Source organism: Podarcis vaucheri (genome assembly GCF_965113315.1).
Source record: "Podarcis vaucheri genome assembly, chromosome: 6".
Classification (NCBI taxonomy): Eukaryota; Metazoa; Chordata; class Lepidosauria; order Squamata; family Lacertidae; genus Podarcis; species Podarcis vaucheri.
Window position 1 is genome coordinate 57364675 of NC_138764.1, and position 21098 is coordinate 57385772.

The following is a 21098-nucleotide window of genomic DNA, read 5'->3' on the forward strand; positions in this document are numbered from 1 at the left end:
TCCCCTGCCCCCCCGCCCGGCTTCGGAGCACCGGGAGAAGCCATCTCCCCGCAGCCCCTTGCTGCAAAAGACGTCGGGGGAAGCGGGGAAGCGAAGCGCTTCGCTTCCCGCTTCCCCCGGACCTCTTTTGAAGCAAGGGGCTGCAGGGAGATCGCTATCTCCCCGCAGCCCCTTGCTTCAAAAGAGAAGACCCGCTGTCCCCGGGGCAAGCTTCGTTTTGCGAAGCAAGCCCATAGGGAAATTCGTCTTGCGAGGGAACTCGAAAACGAAAAAACCTTTCGTTTTGCGAGTTTTTCGTCTCGCGAGGCGTTCGTCTTGCGGGGTACCACTGTATTGGGAGTTCATTGACTGGTTGCGGGCATGGGGGCAGGGTTGCTGAGGGGTGCGTGGCCCAAGGGTAGGTTGGAAGGCTAGGCATGGTCGCGGTGCCCGAGGTGACCCACCCCTCCTCTGGGGAAAGCAGCTGCAAAGGTGAATAGGGTTCTTGCATTTTTATAACTTAATAGGTGTGCAAGGTATCTCAGTAAGTTGCATGCAACCCTTTCGTGAAGACGTTCTTGCCTTCAAAAGCAAGAACGTACATGTATAGATGAATTCTTAACAGTAGAAGAGGTAAAGTGGATGCAGCGTATTATGAAGAGATTGGGAAAAGTTGAAATTCTCTTCTGTGCAAGTTTTTTAAAAGTGTTGGAGCCTTGCTGTCTTTTACAACTGATTCGTCTTTAGCTAACAGACTATCTGCCTACTTAAGCTTCAGATAGCAACACTTTAACATGAAAGTTGCATTAAAATGTGCTAAGGATTGGCGTGCTAAATTGGTGGAGTGGTATTCGCAGTTGCAATAGGACTCTTGGGTGGATTTAAATGGCATCTTTAAAAGCTAATTACAGTTCAGCCATAATGTAAAATATGTTGGTGTATCTTTGCTTCTTCCTGTAGGAGCTGAGATTTTCCTCATAATTAGTTGCATGCCCTAACTCACTAATTCATCTTAAAATTATTCATATCTTTCATTTATATCCCAACTTCCCTGATATAACCATGGTTAGTGTGAACCCTGGTATAGATAGAAGACCAATAGTGTCTAGCAGTAAAAAGGAAAAGGGGGCAATCATAGGATATGGGGAGAAAAGACAGAGGAGAATATGAACTCAAAGGGAATGGAGATCTCTTAATCATGGTAAGGAGATAAATAAATGTTACACGTTCCTTGGATCCCAGAGCCTATTAGTCAAAGTATTAGTAATAATAGCAGTTTTATTATTTATACCCCGTCCATCTGGCTGTGTTTCCCCAGCCACTCTGGGTGGCTTACAGCACATTAAAAATGGTAAAACATTACACATTAAAAAAATTCCTGATACAGGGTTGCCTTCAGATGTCTTCTAAAAGTCAGATAGTTGTTTATTTCCTTGACATCTAATGCAGGAGATCTTGGGGTCCTCACTAGGCCCCAGTGGTGGAGGTGATTCTGTTAGATTGCAAACCACTTGAAAGAGTCTCCTCCTGCTGTTTTCTGCAGATGCAATAGAGGCGGTAAAGAAGGTCCTCTTCACCATTGCTATCTCCACTTGGTAGGCTCAACGTTGAGCTCCAACCCATGTCTGGTCCGATCCAGAATGCATTTTCCACCAAAACTAGAGTAACCATGGGGTGTTCTTTCTGTCCTCTGGCTCTATCCTTAAGGCTTAATGCATCTTAGAATTTGAAACCAGAATTGAAAGGCCAGAAAAAAATATGGGCAGTATCCAACACTACAGTTCTCCTGGCACAATATACTTTCACAAGCACAACAGAGCTTCCTTTCCCACTCCTGCCACTTCCACCCCCTGTGCATCCTCAAAACCATCTGGAGCAGATTTTGGGGGTGTATGGGAGAGGAGAAGAAATGGAAATTGCATTGCATCAGTGAAACATTTGTTTCACAACATTGGATATAACTGTTTTTAAATTTTCACAAATAATAGAAAAGATCAAAAGTCCTCCCTCCCTCCAGTCATCCACAGTTAATCTTCCATTACTTATGAGCCATATGAAATATGTTGTCATTCTCTGTAATCAGTTAGTTCTTCTGGAATCTTCACGTGTCCTTTCCATGTGCTAAAAGAATTACATGATTATATCAAACTGGATTCTGCCTTGAGCCATGCACAAGCCGTACTCTTTAGAGAAGGAACACCACACACAGTTGGCAATAAAGTTGTTTTATTCAAGTGAAGACATAATTTATTTCCAGCTTTTCTACAGTTTCCAAATTTGCATAGATTGCTGTATTTTTCCATGTATAAGACACCCCCTATTTTTGGGGACTCCAAATTAAGAAAACACCCTTCAGCACTACCCGTGTATAAGATTTCCCAATTTTAAACCTATTTTTTTTGGTAAAAAAAACCCTAGTCTTATATACAGAAAAATACAGTATATAGAACTACAGGCTTATTTCTGATGTTTATGTCATAAAATGTATATGAGTGGTAGTAAAAAAAAAATTTGCAGATAAAGTTGCTCAGATTCGGGAAGAGGTAGACTCCACTGTGGGAGCAGTGCCGGGGTGGGAGAGTGCTAGAGTCCTGTCTAGTCAAGTTGTGTGGGATCAATTCCAATCTGTTACCTCCGAGGATGTGGACAGGCTGCTTGGACGAGTGAAACCAACCACCTCTCTCCTTGATCCTAGCCCATGCTGGCTTATAAAAGCTAGTTGGGAAGGGCTGGGCGATGGGCTTTGCGGGGTGGTGAATGCTTCTCTCTGTGAGGGAGTCTTCCCAGACCTGCTGAAATAGGCGGTTATCAAACCGCTTCTTAAAAAAACCATCTTTGGTTAAGAACTGTGCGTCACAATGAGAACAAAAAATCGCATGGCGGCAGTGGGAGGCCCCATTAGGTAAAGTGGTACCTCAGGTTAAGAACAGTTTCAGGTTAAGAACGGACCTCCAGAACAAATTAAGTTCTTAACCCGAGGTACCACTGTATTGTAGTCATGATGCCATAACAAGAAAGGCAAGTAGCTCCAGCAGCATTATCACAACCCCCTGCTAATTTTAACAGATAACACAACACACTGTGCCAAGAGTGGAATATCTAGATCCCCCCCCCTTGGAATATCTCTGAGATTTGTGGGTATCTGGGTACAGAAGAACTGTCTAGAGCAGGCATGGCCAAACTTGGCCCTCCAGCTGTTTTGGGACTACAACTCCCATCATCCCTAGCTAACAGGACCAGTGGTCAGGGATGATGGGAACTGTAGTCCCAAAACAGCTGGAGGGCCAAGTTTGGCCATGCCTGGTCTAGAGGGATACTGCCCCATGACAAGATGGGAGACTTGAAATGCCTTCTTGTTCGGACTTCCACTTGAGGCGCCATGGAAGATGACTGAAAATTCCACCGCTCTGGCTCTCATCGGGTAATTAGAGGCTGAGATAGGAGTAATCAGCCTCCCAAAATCTTCCCGGGGGTACGGGAAGACACAGTCTCATCCGCGGATGCCCAACAAACTAGCCCCAAATTCGGAAGGAAGGAGGGGCTGGGGGCACTGGATGGAAAGTCCCCAAGAGAGTCTGGCTCTCCTGGATGCTGTCTCTGTGAGCAAATCAAGTTCCATTTCTTAAGATGAAAAATTGGATTTAAGTTTTGGACATGCTTCGAGTGAGGAGGGAGGAATTACTCTGCTAATTAACCCAGCCACTGAGGTGCCAAAAAAGACGGAGTAGAAGAAGGACTAACATTTAAGTTTGTATGTTGGAATGGAACAAAAAGGGGGGGAGCCTCTCTTATTACTGTATTTTGCTTTATTATATTATTTGGCAAAAACAAACAAACCCAGAAGAACCATTTACATTAACTATAACAAGCAAGATTGGAAAGTTTTGTATTTGTTGATATAATATGGCTCTAAAAATATAAACTGTGTGGAAATAATAATTAAGGCTTTCGATCTTTGACTTGCTTGGAAGAGGATAAAAGATTCTCCAATGTGTGGACATCAGGCAGAAGCAGAATCTCATTAGCCGCTGGAGAGATGTTTAAAAAACTTGGACCGTTTCCTGGAATCTATGTGGGAGTTGTGTTGCACTTGAAATCCGCCATGATTGGAAGTCAAGACTGGGCTGCAGAATTACAAATAGTCAAAGGGGGAGGTGATAGTAAGTCAGTTAAAATTAAAAAACATTTGAAGAAATAAAAGAGTTATTGATGGATTGGTTGCAATATCATTAGGTAAATGATGTGTTTAAGGAGGATAAAAAGAAAAACGGTTTCAGTTAAAGGGATGATGATACAATGGGCTAAAGATTTTGGATATAATATTCAGTTAGAATCTTGGGAAAGATTGTGGAAGGAAGGTGTTAATTTTACTGCATGCAATGCACTTAAAGAAAATGTTATGAAAATGATGTATAGATGGTATTTACCATCACTGGGGCCTGGTAGGGACCCCGAGATCTCCTGCAATGCTTTTGCAAAGTTTTTTGCAGATAAAGTCGCTCAGATTCGGAAGGAGGTAGACTCCACCGTGGGAGCAGGACCGGGGCGGGAGAGTGCTAGAGTCCTGTATAGTCATGTTACATGGGATGAATTCCAATCTGTTACCTCCGAGGATGTGGACAGGCTGCTTGGACGAGTGAAACTGACCACCTGTCTCCTTGATCCTTGCCCACCCTGGCTAATAAAAGTGAGCCGGGAAGGGCTGGGCGATGGGCTCTGTGGGGTGGTGAAAGCTTTCCTCTGTGGGGGAGCCTTCCCAGACCCACTGAAAGAGGTGATCATTAAACCGCTTCTTAAAGAAACATCTTTGAACCCAGCCAATATGACCAACTATCGCCCAGTCTCAAATCTACCATTCTTGGCCAAGCTGATTGAGCGAGTGGTTGCTGAACAACTCCAAGCACGCCTGGAGGATGCGGACCATTTGGATCCCTTCCAAGGCCTCACCATGGGACTGAAACTGCCTTGGTCGCACTGGGTGATTATCTCCAGTGGGCTAGGGACAAAGGTGAAAGCTGTTTCCTAGTTCTGCTGGATCTCTCAGTGGCCTTTGACACCATTGATCATAATATCCTTCTGGACCGTCTAGAGGGGCTGGGAGCTGGGGGCACTGTTATACAGTGGTTCCGCTCCTTCTTCCTGGGCCGTGTTCAAAAAGTGGGGGGGGTGAGTGTTCAGACCCCTGGGCTCTCACTTATGGGATGCCTCAGGGTTCTGTCCTCTCCCCCATGCTTTTCAGCATCTACATGCAGCCGTTGGGAGAGATCATCAGGGGGGTTGAGCTGGGTGTTCATCCGTATGCGGATGATACCCAGTTCTACCTCTCTTTCAAATCAGAACCAGTGAAGGCGGTGAAGGTCCTGTGTGAGTGTCTGGAGGCGGTTGGAAGATGGATGGCAGCTAACAGATTGAAGTTGAATCCTGACAAGACAGAAGTACTTTTTTGGGGGAAAGGAGATGGGTGGGTGTGGAAGACTTCCTGGTCCTAAATGGGGTAATTGTGCCCATGAAGCACCAGGTGCGCAGCCTGGGAGTCATTCTGGACTCACATCTGTCCATGGAGGCGCTGGTCAATTCTGTGTCCAGGGCAGCTCTTTATCAGCTCCACCTGGTACGCAGGCTGATACCCTACCTGCCCACAGACTGTCTCGCCAGAGTGGTGCATGCTCTAGTTATCTCTCGCTTGGACTACTGCAATGCACTCTGTGTGGGGCTACCTTTGAAGGTGATCTGGAAATTGCAACTAATCCAGAATGCGGCAGCTAGACTGGTGACTGAGAGCGGCCGCCAAGACCATATAACACCGGTCTTGAAAGACCTACACTGGCTCCTAGTACATTTCCGAGCACAATTCAAAGTGTTGGTGCTGACCTTTAAAGCTCTAAACAGCCTCGGTCCAGTATACCTGAAGGAGTGTCTCCACCTCCATCGTTCTGCCCGGACACTGAGGTCCAGCGCCGAGGGCCTTCTAGCGGTTCCCTTGCTGCGAGAAGCCAAGTTACAGGGAACCAGGCAGAGGGCCTTCTCGATAGTGGCACCCGCCCTGTGGAACGCCCTACCACCAGATGTCAAAGAGAAAAATAACTACCAAACTTTCAGAAGACATTTGAAGGCAGCCCTGTTTAGGGAAGCTTTTAATGTTTAATTTGTTGTTGTTGTATTTTAGTGTTTTGTTGGAAGCCACCCAAAGTGGGATTCATTTTATTATTATTAGTTTTATTATTATTATTATATTTTAGAGCTATCTTTGAGAGAGGATTCTGTGTTTTCTTTTTCTTTCTCTGTTGTTGTTTAGATTAGTTTCTTCTATCTTATTTATTATGAAGAAGCTTTGGTAAAATCTTACGGAGGTGGTGGAAATCGATATAGAATCTCATGAGACCTCATAGCTTCTCTCTCCATTTTGGAAATTGCCTTTATTCCTACCATTTCTTCTCTACAACTTTATAGTTCAAAAGATTTTTTTTCTAGATGGAATGTTCCAGACTTCATTGGGTCCTTATTTTTTTCTATCCTATTCACCTTCCTAGTATAAAGTAAAATCACATGTTCCTGCTTACAATTAAGTGTCTGGAGGAAATGTGTACATTGCTAATTGTTGTGAAAAGTATTGGCCTAATTTCAAAGGGCATGTTTTGTGATATACCGTATTTACTCAAATCTAATGCTCACCTTTTCTAGCCAAATTATGTTGCGAAAATTAAGGTGTGCATTAGATTCGATGGCACATTTACATTCGCCAGCAAATACTTTTTTTGTTTTGTTTCAAGGTTTCTGAAATTTGAGGTGCACGTTACATTTGATGGTGCATTAGACTCGAGTAAATACGGTATACTAGGCAACTGTGAACTTGGTAGTAAGCATTGTGACATCAGAAAATTTACTACACTACCAAGTACTTACAACACCACTGTCTTACAGAGAACAATTTCTTCCAGCATAACTACATGCAATTCCTGCTTCTGGAATGTTTATCCAAAATTTCACTTATCTGAACACACAGAATTATACCCAAACCTTTCATCATGAATGGCTGATTCAGATATGATGGATGTCAAAACTGTGGTTAAAACAAATCTTGACTCCTTTGAAATGTTGGCTTTGCAAGGCAGAAAGCATGTGCTACTGGAATGTGACCTGTATTTTAAAGAACAGTGGTACCTCGGGTTACAGACGCTTCAGGTTACAGACTCCGCTAACCCAGAAATAGTACCTCGGGTTAAGAACTTTGCTTCAGGATGAGAACAGAAATCGTGCTCTGGCGGCGCGGCAGCAGTGGGAGGCCCCATTAGCTAAAGTGGTGCTTCAGGTCAAGAACAGTTTCAGGTTAAGTATGGACCTCCGGAACAAGTTAAGTACTTAACCTGAGGTACCACTGTAGTATCATGTAGTTTAAACCCTTTATATCTATCCCATCACTCAGCTTCCCTTGTTTTCATAACAGTGCTTGAGACACACCATGACAGCTAAGTAATTTTTTGCTTGTTGAAGGCGTCTAATTTGGATCAAAGGCACAACCCTACACTAGGAAAGGTGGGGAACAACCCTATAAATCAGGAACGGTCAGAACCTGACTGTCAGGGAACTGACATCAGAGGCACGGGAGAAGGAGAGGGTCTCTGATTCTGCAGGAGAAGGTCCCAGCGCTAGGGGGAGACTCAGCTGGGAAGAAGGGGAAGAGAATGAGTGTAACACCAGGGATCCAGGAGAGCAACGGGACAGGGAGGTGCAGGGGCTCCAGGACTCTTCGTTGGAAGTTAGTGAGGAGAGCCCAAGCACCCCGCTGCCCACGCCCACCCTGCGCAGGAGACTTCCGCGCAGTGAGAGGCGGAGACGATTGGGCGTCAAACAACTCTTATGTTGGCAACGCTTTAAGAAACGCCCAGAGACAGATTCTACGAGTGACTAAGGGCAGCCACGCTGAGATGGGCTGTGCAGTCCGGAGGGTTTAACCAGGCAATCCAATGCTCAAACGGGGCAGGATTACGCACGAGTAACTCCCAATCACTACACTGACCTACCGTACAAACTTTGATTTGTGCAACTGTCCTCCTTTCAACCATCTGATACAGCTATTAATGATCGTATACCAGAGCAACATAGGTTACAAATAAAAGTAATCAGTGCAAGATTACCTCCCCAGATAATCTTTCAAAGATATTTCATCAGTGCAAACAAGCTTATTGGGAATGCTATTGACATACTTGCACCAAGTATGATGTAGCAAGAGGGATACCCAGTGTTTGCATCCACCAGCAAGGAACAATGCAGACAGTGTTTGAACAGCACCCAAAGGGAACCCTGAAAAGAGGAAATGTTGGGGAAATATCTGTGGCCAATATTTAAGAGTTGCTTCTCTTAAGAGTGAATACAACATCATGGCAGAGATCCAGAAATTCATCAGCTCCTTGCCCGATGCAAGTCTATTATGTTTGTGCACATATCTTTAAGCCCATAGGGTTAAAACAGAGGCACCCAAAAATAAGGAGCAAACACAAGTGAAATACAAGGAAGGTCATGCACCAGGCACCATGTCTTAAACCTCTGGACTCAGCTGAATCAGAATATCATCATTGCTATCTAGCACGACTTCAGTCTAGCAAGTTTTCTTTTAACACTCTTTACTCTTGCCACGCATTTGTCAAATGCTTTGTCAGAGACAACAATCTTTCAATACTAAAAATAATTATAATAATTACTATGTTCACTACAGTGGTACCTTGGGTTAAGTACTTAATTTGTTCCAGAGGTCTGTTCTTAACCTGAAACTGTTCTTAACCTGAAGCACCACTTTAGCTAATGGGGCCTCCCGCTGCTGCCGCGCTGCCGGAGCACGATTTCTGTTCTCATCCTGAAGCAAACTTCTTAACCCGAGGTACTATTTCTGGGTTAGCGCAGTCTGTAACCTGAAGCGTATGTAACCTGAGGTACCACTGTATATGAAAGCCAAAAGTGGCCCTGTAAACTGAACACTCATTACAGGTAATTAGAAAATTGATTATTAATCTATCCTTTCCAGAGAGAGGAGAAGCAGCTTGAACTATCTCTTGAGGCTCTCATCAGTCAAGTGGCTGACCTGAAGAATTCCCTAGTCGGTTTCATTTACAAGCTGGAAAATGAATATGACCGACTTACCTGGTAAGAGGCTTTGAAGAAAGTTGTGTGGCTACTCTTGGTTATTGGTGGGAGCAGTCATTGCAGCATCTACAGTGGTGCCTCGCAAGACGAAATTAATCCGTTCCGCGAGTCTCTTCGTCTTGCGGTTTTTTCGTCTTGCAAAGCACGGCTATTAGCAGCTTAGCGGCTATTAACGGCTTTAAGAAAAAGGAAACAAACTCACAAGAACTCAAGCCCATAGGGAAATTCGTCTTGCGGAACGACTCAAAAAACGGAAAACTCTTTCGTCTTGCAAGGCATTCGTCTTGCGAGGTACCACTGTATTTCTTTTTTGATCTTGGAAAACACACACACACACACACACACACACATATATATATATATTATTAGTTTTCCATTTAGCGATATAGAATTACATTATTATCTACATTACCTCTCTGGCTCTCTAGAGCCTATCGACTTCCTTCCCTCCCACCTCATGGCTTTCAAAATTAACTTTTCTATCATAGCATTTTATACGTTTTTCAATTCTAATTACAGTAAACTCATTACAAAATATCTCAAAATTTAAATAAATATAAAAAAGGGGAAAAATTCTCTTTACAAATCTTCAGACAGCCCTAGTAGTGATGTTAATTGCTTACAATGATCTTTCACGTATCGTATAAATTTACTCCAGTCCAGTTCCGCAAAGTCCATCATTTTCATCTGCTACTCTTCTTTCGTTGGTACTTCATGTTGTTTCCATTTAGGGGCTAAAATAATTCTTGCTGCTGTTGTTGCATACATAAACAGCCTTTTATCTTCTATTGGTATATCTTCACCCACTATACCCAATAAAAAGGCTTCTGGTTTTTTAACAAAAGTATTTTTAAACATTTTCTTTAACTCATATATCATTTCCTAAAAAGCCTTTACCTCTTTACAAGTCCACCACATATTGTAACAGATATCTTCCTTTTCTTTGCATTTCCAACACTCATTAGTTCTTGTCCTATACATTTTAGCAAGTTCTGATGGTGTTAAATTATTATTATTATTATTAATACCCCGCCCATCTGGCTGAGTTTCCCCAGCCACTCTGGGTGGCTCCCAATTGAGTGTTTAAAACAATACAGCATTAAATATTTAAAATTTCCCTAAACAGGGCTGCCTTCAGATGTTTTTTAAAAATAGGATAGCTGCTTATTTTTTTGACATCTGATGGGAGGGCGTTCCACAGGGCGGGTGCCACTACCAAAAAGGCCCTCTCTCTGGTTCCCTGTGACCTCAGTTCTCGCAATGAGGGAACCGCCAGAAGGCCCTCGGTGCTGGATCTCCGTGTCCGGGCTGAACAATGGAGGTGGAGACGCTCCTTCAGGTATACAGGACCGAGGCCATTTAGGGCTTTAAAGGTCAGCACCAACACTTTGAAGTGTGCTCGGAAACATACTGGGAGCCAATACAAATCCTTCAGGACTGGTGTTATGTGGTCCTGGCAGCCTCTCCCAGTCACCAGTCTAGCTGCCGCATTCTGGATTAATTGCAGTTTCCGAGTCACGTTCTGTGCTGGGCCCGGGGGTTAACCCAAGCAACGTGGTCCAGGTCCGGTCCCGAATCCAAGGGATTCCATGAGGAGTCAGTCCAACAGGGCCGGGGTCCTGGGGCGGGGTCTGGCAGCCTTTTATCTCTGACGGGGTAACGGCCAGTCCTGATCCCCCAGTGACTCACCTCCCTGTTTCGCTCAACGGCGATCACTCCTGCAATTACTCAGGTCTCTCCTTCTCTCAGACCTGAGTCTCTGCAGCTCGGGAGATGTTTGTGGGTTACTAGACCCAGAGGCCGCCTCAGCCTCTCCTGACCCAACTGGTAGTGGAGCAGCTGCACGTGATTGCCCAGCAGAGGGCAACGAGGTAATCCCCGCATCTGGAGCCAGGGCAGGCTCAGGTCCCTGACTCAGCTCAGCTGGTGCTTGTTGCAAGGGAACCTGTGCAGACTGAGGCTCTTCAGAATCAGGCCCCAGACTTGGTTCAGATGCTGCCTGAGGCAGAGGATCTAGTGCGGACCGACACTCCTCCGGTTCCGAGCCCGAGTCCTAGGCCATCACACCTTCAAAGGTAGCCCCATGTAGAGTGCATTGCAGTAGTCCAAGCGGGAGATAACTAGAGCATGCACCACTCTGGCAAGACAGTCCGTGGGCAGGTAGGGTCTCAGCCTGCTTACCAGATGAAGCTGGTAGACAGCCGCCCTGGACACAGAATTAACCTGTGAGTCCAAAGCTGTGAGTCCAGAATGACTCCCAGGCTGCGCACCTTGTCCTTCAGGGGCACAGTTACCCCATTCAGGACCAGGGAGTCCCCCCACCTGCCTGCCCCCTGTCCCCCAAAACAGCACTTCTGTCTTATCAGGGTTCAACCTCAATCTGTTAGCCGCCATTCATCCTCCAACCGCCTCCAGGTACTCACACAGGACATTCACTGCCTTCACTGGTCCTGATTTAAAAGATAGGTAGAGCTGGGTATTAGCCACATATTGATGAACACCCAACCCAAACCCCCTGATGATCTCTCCCAATGGCTGCATGTAGATGCTGAAAAGCATGGGGGAGAAGACAGAACCCTGAGGCACCCCACAAGTGAGAGCCCAGGGGTCTGAACACTCATCCCCCAAAACCACTTTTTGGACACGGCCCAGGAGGAAGGAGCGGAACCACTGTATAATAGTGCTTCCAGCTCCCAGCCCCTCCAGACAGTCCAGAAGGATATTATGGTCAATGATGTCAAAGGCCGCTGAGAGATCCAGCAGAACTAGGAAACAGCTTTCACCTTTGTCCCTAGCCCACTGGAGATAATCACCCAGTGCGACCAAGGCAGTTTCAGTCCCATGGTGAGGCCTTGGAAGGGATCCAAATGGTCCGCATCCTCCAGGCGTGCTTGGAGTTGTTCAGCAACCACTCGCTCAATCAGCTTGGCCAAGAATGGTAGATTTGAGACTGGGCGATAGTTGGTCATATTGGCTGGGTTCAAAGATGTTTTTTTAAGAAGCGGTTTAATGATCACCTCTTTCAGTGGGTCTGGGAAGGCTCCCTCACAGAGGGAAGCTTTCACCACCCCACAGAGCCCATCGCCCAGCCCTTCCCGGCTCACTTTTATTAGCCAGGGTGGGCAAGGATCAAGGAGACAGGTGGTCAGTTTCACTCGTCCAAGCAGCCTGTCCACATCCTCGGAGGTAACAGATTGGAATTCATCCCATGTAACATGACTATACAGGACTCTAGCACTCTCCCGCCCCGGTCCTGCTCCCACGGTGGAGTCTACCTCCTTCTGAATCTGAGCGACTTTATCTGCAAAAAACTTTGCAAAAGCATTGCTGAAACCGTTTTTCTTTTTATCCTTCTTAAACACATCATTTACCTGATGATATTGCAACCAATCCATCAATAACTCTTTTATTTCTTCAAATGTTTTTTAATTTTAACTGACTTACTATCTCTGTCAATAAATCTCTATGCATGGCCCACTCTCCTTTCATATTAAACTTTTTCACCATTATTCCTTCTATTGGAGAGAGCCACCAAGTGGTTTTACGTTCCAATAAATTTTTATATCTATTCCACACCTCATAAATTGATTTTCTTATTGTGTGGTTCAGAAATCCTTTATGCACTTTTACTTTGTCATACCATAAATATGTGTGTCATCCATATCTGTTGTCATAGCCCTCCAAATCTAAAAGATCTGTCTAACAAAATCCAATTCCTCAACCAACACAGACAGGACACTTAACAATATTTTCTCAAGTCTGGCAGGGAGAAACCACCTCTTTCTTTTGTATCTGTTAGAATTTTGTATTTAATTCATGGTTGTTTCCCCTGCCAGATAAATTTTGATAATACTTTTTGCCATTCTTTGAAGTGCCCCACCCTGAACAAAATATTATTCATAACATCCTTTAAGGGTGACATCAGTTGTTCACACAGTTTTTTGTTGTATTTTACAGTGAGTCCATCCAGTCCTGGTGCTTTACCTATTTTTAATTGTTTTATTGCTGATTGTACTTCCATTATTGTTATTGGTATATTCAATTGGTCTTTTTTATTTTTCAGAATCTTCAGTAATTTGTTCTGTTTCAAATAGTTTTCTATTTTTTTCTATATTTTCTTTTCCAGCTTTATATAATTCTTTATAAAATCTTAGGAGATTTTTCCTGATCTCTTTCGGGTTTTCTATTATTTTATCTTCTATTTTTAGCTTATTAATAGTATTGTTTCCTTTTCAGTTGCCAAGCTAATAATTTTCCAGGTTTATTGGCAAATTCAGAATTCCTCTGCCGTAGCATTTTTATTTTCCATTCGATTTCTTGATTAATTAATATTGAAAATTGGGTTTGCAGCATCTTAATATTTTGTTTTATTTGTGTACTTCTTGGTTTCTTGATTCATTGCTTTTCATTTTCAATTATATGCTTTAATATGTCATTTTCTCTTACAGTTTTCTGAAGGCTATTTTGTTGTATGAAGAAACCTCTCATTACTACTTTGCTTGCATTCCATACCATATCTATTCTGTCTCTTTATTCAAATTAAATTCAAAATACTCTTGGTAAAGTCTCTTGTGCCCTTTGCATAATCTTCTGATCATCTAGTAATCGTTCATTCCTTCTCCATGTAAGCTATGATTCATCTCTTCTCTTTAATTTCATTACAATCGGATTATGATCCCACAGTCATTGCAGCATCTCTGTTAGCTTTGTCAGTTTGTTGGAGCATCCCTTGTCAAATGTGGTAACCCTGTGCATGCTTACCTGGGAGAAATCTAATTGAACCCAATAGTGCTTGTTTCTGAGTAATTATGTGTATATCCAGACTGTTAAACAGGTATGAAGCAGTTTTCTTTCATCCAGCTTTGCTTGTGGTACCCTGTTGAAGACTGTGTGAAATCCCTATAGTTCTGTTTGATGTGATATTTTCCATAAATATAGGATGAGAGCAACTTTTTTCTTTCTAAAAAGTACAGGGAAATGTCTGTGCGTCTTATGGAGCGAATGCGTGGTCCCTGGAGCCAAATTGCCCAGGGGCGAAAAGCAGATCATGCTTTTTTGTGTGTGAAAGAGGGAAGTGGGTGTTGAAACAAAGCCGCTGATCGGCAAGCGATCGGGAGGGAGATAAGGCTGCTGGTAAAGGAGGCTGCCTGGGAGGGGGGAGGTAAAAGCCCATGGATCCTCAGGATTTTTGCATTGGGTCACCCCAAATTCACCATCAGATCACATAGCACGTCCATGGCTACAGCCTGCACCAAAAAAACCATGCACCCACTATTGAGTGGGGCCGCAATGGCGCAAAAACGTGGTTACAAAGCACGGATCCACATGGATCCTCAGGATTTTTGCATTGGGCTACCCCAAACTCACCGTCAAATCACATGTCTGTGGCCACAGCATGAACCACAAAAATCATAGATCTGCTGTTTCGTTCAGAATATTTTTTCTCGTTTTCCTCCTCTAAAAACTAGGTGCGTCTTATGGCCAGGTGCATCTTATGGAGCGAAAAATACGGTGCTTTGTTCAGAATTCATTAGGATTTGGCTAATATCCTGGAACAAGAATGCATTTTTCCCCTTTTTAAAAATTCGTTTTTATTAAGTTTTCCACTTGAACAATCCAATCAAATCACATTAAATATTCCAAATTATACATATACATATCAAATAGTCTGAATATTCTACCAAATTATGTATTTTTAATAGGACTTCCGATGTTTCAAGTTTGGAGGGTTCTGATCATCTCATACTTCTACTACTTTTCATAGTCATTTCCGATGGTTCCTCTTAATTCTTTCTGTTGTTGACCTTCATTCTTTCACAGCCTCTGAATTGTTCCCACAAGCAAGTTAAAACAAACAATGATATGTTTCTGTGTGGATTTTATGTCTATGATTCCCCTCTATAAGTTTGCAGCATCTCCTCGCACGCTGGTGTTTCTGCTGAATCAATCCGAAAGTCTTTTCACTGCTGGCAGCCACCATCTTCACTCAGTTCCAATAAAATCAAATCTAAGTGTTTGCTTTTCCCAGACCGGTTGCATCAAACATTAGCCTTTCCAGGGAAGATTTACCAAATCAAACTGGAAACACAAGTATAATGACATATTAAAGGCTCACCTCCCCCTTTGACTATTTGTAATTCTGCAGCCCAATCTTGACTTCCAATCATGGCAGATTTCAAGTGCAACACAACTCCCACATAGATTCCAGGAAACGGTCCAAGTTTTTTAAACATCTCTCCAGAGGCTAATGAGATTCTGCTTCTGCCTGATGTCCACACATTGGAGAATCTTTTATCCTCTTCCAAGCAAGTCAAAGGTCGAAAGCCTTAATTATATAGTATTATTATTTCCACACAGTTTATATTTTTAGAGCCATATTATATCAACAAATACAAAACTTTCCAATCTTGCTTGTTATAGTTAATGTAAATGGTTCTTCTGGGGTGTTTTTGCCAAATAATATAATAAAGCAAAACACAATAATAAGAGAGGCTCCCCCCCTTTTTGTTCCATTCCAACATACAAACTTAAATGTTAGTCCTTCTTCCACTCAAGTCTTTTTTGGCACCTCAGTGGCTGGGTTAATTAGCAGAGTAATTCCTCCCTCCTCACTCGAAGCATGTCCAAAACTTAAATCCAATTTTTCATCTTAAGAAATGGAACTTGATTTGCTCACAGAGACAGCATCCAGGAGAGCCAGACTCTCTTGGGGACTTTCCATCCAGTGGCCCCAGCCCCTCCTTCCTTCCGAATTTGGGGCTAGTTTGTTGGGCATCCGCGGATGAGACTGTGTCTTCCCGTACCCCCGGAAAGATTTTGGGAGGCTGATTACTCTCATCTCAGCCTCTAATTACCCGATGAGAGCCGGAGCGATGGAATTGTCAGTCATCTTCCATGGCGCCTCAAGTGGAAGTCCGAACAAGAAGGCATTTCAAGTCTCCCATCTTGTCATGGGGCAGAATCCCTCTAGACCAGGCATGGCCAAACTTGGCCCTCCAGCTGTTTTGGGACTACAGTTCCCATCATCCCTGACCACTGGTCCTGTTAGCTAGGGATGATGGGAGTTGTAGTCCCAAAACAGCTGGAGGGCCAAGTTTGGCCATGCCTGCTCTAGACATTTCTTCTGTACCCAGATACCCACAAATCTCAGAGATATTCCGGGGGGGGGGGATCTAGATATTCCACTCTTGGCACAGTGTGTTGTGTTATCTGTTAAAATTAGCAGGGGGTTGTGATAATGCTGCTGGAGCTACTTGCCTTTCTTGTTATGGCATCATGACTACAATACAGTGGTACCTCGGGTTAAGAACTTAATTTGTTCTGGAGGTCCGTTCTTAACCTGAAACTGTTCTTAACCTGAGGTACCACTTTACCTAATGGGGCCTCCCGCTGCCGCCATGCGATTTTTGTTCTCATTGTGAAGCAAAGTTCTTAACCCGAGGTACTATTTCTGGGTTAGCGGAGTCTGTAACCTGAAGCGTCTGTAACCCGAGGTACCACTGTACAGCCAGTATGACATAGTGGTAAGAGTGTTGGACTAAGACCTGGGAGACTGGGGTTCTAGTCCCAAATCAGCCATGAAGCTCACTAAACTACCTTGCAGATTTATTGTGAAGACAAAATGGGGCAGGGGGTGGGAACCATGAATGCCACTTTGAGCTCCTTGGAAAAAAGCGGGATATAAATGTAATAAAACAATTCAACAGTGAAGATTTGAACTTCCCACAGCCAGAAGTAGGGATGCTCTATATGTGTGCCTCATGTCCTTTTCATTTTCCCATCTCTGCCTCAGGCCCTCAGTGTTAGACAGCTTCGCTCTGCTCTCAGGTCAGCTGAATACTCTGAATAAAGTCCTTAAACATGAGAAGACTCCACTGCTGCGCAATCAGGTCATAATTCCACTAGTGCTGTCTCCAGATCGTGATGAGGAGATCATGGTAAGGATTTGGCTGATTATTACAATCTATTTTATAGCTACAAGTCATTTCTTGGCTCCAGTGCTGGTGAAAAAGTTGAGTGACAGGTTGGTTAAATGAGAATAGTAGCACCTTCAATACTTAAGTATTATAAATGGCAGAGCACGTAATGGATTGGACTAGATTGCTCACGTTCCAGTTTTTCTTTGGGGGAGTTTTAAAAATGGCATCTCCTACCTGTAGGCTGAAGTGGTACACTTCATTACATCACTTCACTTTGCTGCAAATGTTGACTAAGCCAGAAACCAATGAGAAAAGAAGATCTTTAGGAAAGCAAGGATGTAACAAATTGAGCTTCAGTTCCTTCATGCTCTATTCTATGTTGGTCTCTATCTCCTCCCTTTGCTGATTTCTGCCACAGCCTCATACCTTGCCAACCTTGATACTGGAAGAATCTTTTAGATAGGACTTTGTGTATACTGTACACCAAACACGAGGGTGTCGTGCCTCTGCAGTCTAGAAAGGAAGGATGTCCCATCTTAGCTTATGGGGCAACTAAATTGCCACAATGGGACATTTGCTCTTCTCCTCACCCATGCTGCCCGCAGAACCGGCGAGGGTGGGAGGAAAAAGGGAGGGCCTTCTGTTACGCAAAGAGAAACACTTGTGCTGACAGAACATTATCCTTAGCTCTACACTGATTACAACCCCTGGATTCCAGAGGCTTGAGTTTGACATTCCTAGGTCATGTCTTAAACAATGTTGCTCAATCAGTTCTCCACAAACTAGTGTTACGCAGCGCGTGTCTTCAGATAAACATGAAGAACAGAGTTTGAAGTTTCTCACAGAATACACATTCATTTTATTTTTGCCCTGCTTTTCAGAAAATATTGCCACCAAAGCAGTTTACAGTTCAAATCCACAGAGCGATAAAATTATACCCTTTATATTTTATACGTGGCAGTCTGTTCTGGCTCCTGTTGGCTGGTGATACAGTCCCAATTTTAGACTCTTCCTTCATAGATAGTCAGAAGGAGCTACAAAGGTACTCAGCTGCTAGCTGATGGTAAAGATGCCAACACAGAGAAGTACAGTGGTGCCTCACAAGACGAAATTAATTCGTTCCGTGAGTTTTTTCGTCTTGCGGTTTTTTTCATCTTGCGAAGCAACGGTGTCGGAAAAGTTTTGGAAAAGCTTCAAAAATCACCAAAGTCTTCAAAAACCTCAGAAAAGGCTACCACACCGCGTGCTATGAGTTGCTTCTCGAAGTCAAGTCGCAACTGTATTAACGGTTTTAAGAAAAAGGAAACAAACTTGCAAGACGTTTCCGTCTTGCGAAGCAAGCCCATAGGGAAAATCGTCTTGCGAAGCAACTCGTTTTGTGAGTTTTCCGTCTTGTGAGGCATTCGTCTCGCGAGGTACCACTGTAACTGTTTCTGCTCACCTTCATTGATTAAACTTTTTATGCATTCGTAATTTAATTGCTAGAATCCTGCTGGCGGGTATCCTGGGCCTAAATTCCCAGGAACAACTGGGTCTCTGTAACCTACACCAGGTCTGTAGGGCCAACTTCGTATTCTGTAGCTTTGCGGCAAAGTATGACTTTGATCACTGATGGTCTGGATGTTCCAGCGGCAGACAGAAGGCCGAGTGCCAGTGTTCAGCCATGAGGTTGTGCCTGATCACCTGAGAACCAAGCCTGATCCTGAAGTAGAGGAGCAAGAGAAGCAGCTGAGCACAGACGCGGCTCGCATTGGTACCGATGCGGCACTGGTAAGGGTTTCAGCTGCTTAAGTATACTCAACTCCTAGGTTTTTGTTGTTAAATATCTCTTGCTGAATATTTATATGTAGGAATCCTGTGGTCTTTCGCATCTCTCTCTACCACCATGTTCTCACATTTAATATTCTGCATCAGAGTTGCAAGTGACCCCAAACGTTCACTTCACCCCCTACAGTGCAGCACTCACAGCTTAAAGAAGCCGTGACAGATGGCAATCCAACCTCTGTTATAATGAAGGAGAGACCACCATTTTCTGAGGTAGTCTTTTCCATGGCTTAACAGCTCTATCAGAAAGTTCTTCCTAATTTTTTGTCAGAATCTCCTTTCTTGTAACTTGAACCTATTGGATGCAGTATTTCATGTGGGGGTGGGGGGTCTCAGCAGGGCAGAACAGAGTGATATTATTACTTCCCTTGATCTGAACACTATACTTTTGTTGGTGCAGCCTAGAATTGCATTGGTTGGGGGTTTTTTTGTTTTGTTTTTTGCTACTGCATCAAGCTGTTAACTCATGTTGAGCTTGTAGTCTACTAAGACCCCTAGATCCTTTTCACATGTGCTGCTGTCAAGTCTGTTGTCCCCCATCCTATATTTGTGTGTCTGATTATTCCTGCCTAAGTGCAGAGCCTTACATTTGTCCCTACTGAAATTCATTTTGTTAGTTTTCTATTGTAAATGGCCCTGTGATTCTTGGAGGAAGGATGGTATAGGAATAGCAGCAGCAGCAGTAACAGTAGGAGTTGTTTGGGCTCAGTTCTCCAACCCATTAAGGTCTTCTTAAATCCTGATTCTGTCTTCTGAAGTATTAGCTACCCTTCCCAGTTTGATGTCTTCTGCAAATTTGATTAGCAGACCCTCAATTCCAAGTCACTTATAAAGATGTTGACAACACTGGGCTCAGGACAGAATCCTGCAGCACCTCACTGGTCAGTCCCTGTCCCCCCCGGAAAATGAAGAACAATTAGTGAGCACTCTTTGGGTTTGGTCAATCAACCAGCTACAAATCCACCTAGCAATAACATCATCTAGGCCACATTTTACCAGCTTCTCCACCAGAATATAATGGGAGGTTTTGTTGAAAGTCAAAATTCTGCAGATTTTATCTATATTTTTGATAATTTTATTAAGTGCACCTTTAAAAGTTGGTTTATTAATATTTTTAATAAATCTTTTATACCATTTTATGTAAAATACTCAAATAGTTTTTTTATTGAGCAGTCTATTAAAGGTTGTAATTTTTTTTAAAGCCAACACAAATTCCTTGACATGTTTTACTGTGCAAATCTTATCATTACAGAAACAGATCCAAAGCTTAAACAAAATGTGCTCGAACTTATTGGAGAAAATCAACAAAGAAGACCGAGAGTCTGAGAGTGGAGGTATGGCACTGGAGAAGCAGGAGGGACAGCAGAGGTGTTAGAGGGGGTTCACAGTCCAGTAGCCCTAGAAACAGAAATAGTAGAATAACAGCAGCCAAGATTAGCATAATGGTATTAAGACTGTGCTCTATAAATTTTCCTTCGTTGTGCAGGTTTACGGCAGAACAAGCAGACATTCAACCCTGCTGATACCAATGCACTAGTTGCAGCTGTGGCCTTTGGAAAGGGTCTGTCAAACAGACGCCCACCCGGTGTATCAGGGCCTGTACAGTCCGGTCAGCCAGGTGCCAACCCCATCATAGCAGGTGCTTCTGCTATGCAGCAGGTACAAATGTCTGGAGCATCAAGCCAGCCACAGTCCATGCTTGGAGGAGTGCAGATGACACAAGCAGGGCAGCCAGGTAAATAAAAGCATTCAGTCATATTGGAGTGTCTCAAGTGCAAAAGGAGAGGAAGTGGAATGTACAGGTGTAGCGAATGGGGAGCTATGCTGAGACGAGGAATCGGTGCCTGGGGGAATTTAAATGCATATACAGTGGTACCTCAGGTTAAGTACTTAATTCATTCCAGAGGTCTGTTCTTTTTTTAATATATATAATTTTTATTAAATTTTCCATTTAACAATCCAATCATATCACATTAATTATTCCAAATTATACCAATACATATCATTAAGTCCAAATATTTTGCCAAATTTTAAATTTTTGTTGGGGGTTCCCATGCTTCAAGTTCAGTAAGGGTCCAGTCATCTCATATTTCTGCTGCTTTTGGTGTTCACAAGTCCCATCTTCCGATCTTCTTGTTGTTATCGTTTTTCTTTTTAATCACCTCTTGAGTTGTTTCCACAAGCGAGTTGAAGCAAGCATCATTATGTTTCTGTGTGAACTTTGTAAGGCTCTCCCTT

The 21098-nt window shown here is 43.5% G+C and overlaps 1 protein-coding gene across 3 annotated transcripts in view; it reads left to right on the top strand.

The window, feature by feature from the left end:
* Positions 1 to 21098, top strand: part of MED8 (mediator complex subunit 8) — a gene marked incomplete at its 5' end in the record, with an annotated part of 411542 nt that overhangs the window by 386708 nt on the left and 3736 nt on the right. For 2 of the 3 annotated variants that reach the window (XM_082228928.1, XM_082228929.1), the window contains 5 exons: positions 8999 to 9117; positions 16910 to 17054; positions 18666 to 18806; positions 20113 to 20194; positions 20347 to 20595. In XM_082228928.1, coding sequence (XP_082085054.1) covers positions 8999 to 9117; positions 16910 to 17054; positions 18666 to 18806; positions 20113 to 20194; positions 20347 to 20595 — 736 coding nt within the window. Of the gene's footprint in view, positions 1 to 4801; positions 4988 to 8998; positions 9118 to 16909; positions 17055 to 18665; positions 18807 to 20112; positions 20195 to 20346; positions 20596 to 21098 lie in introns of those variants that run through there. The other variant, XM_082228927.1, reaches the window with a different exon arrangement.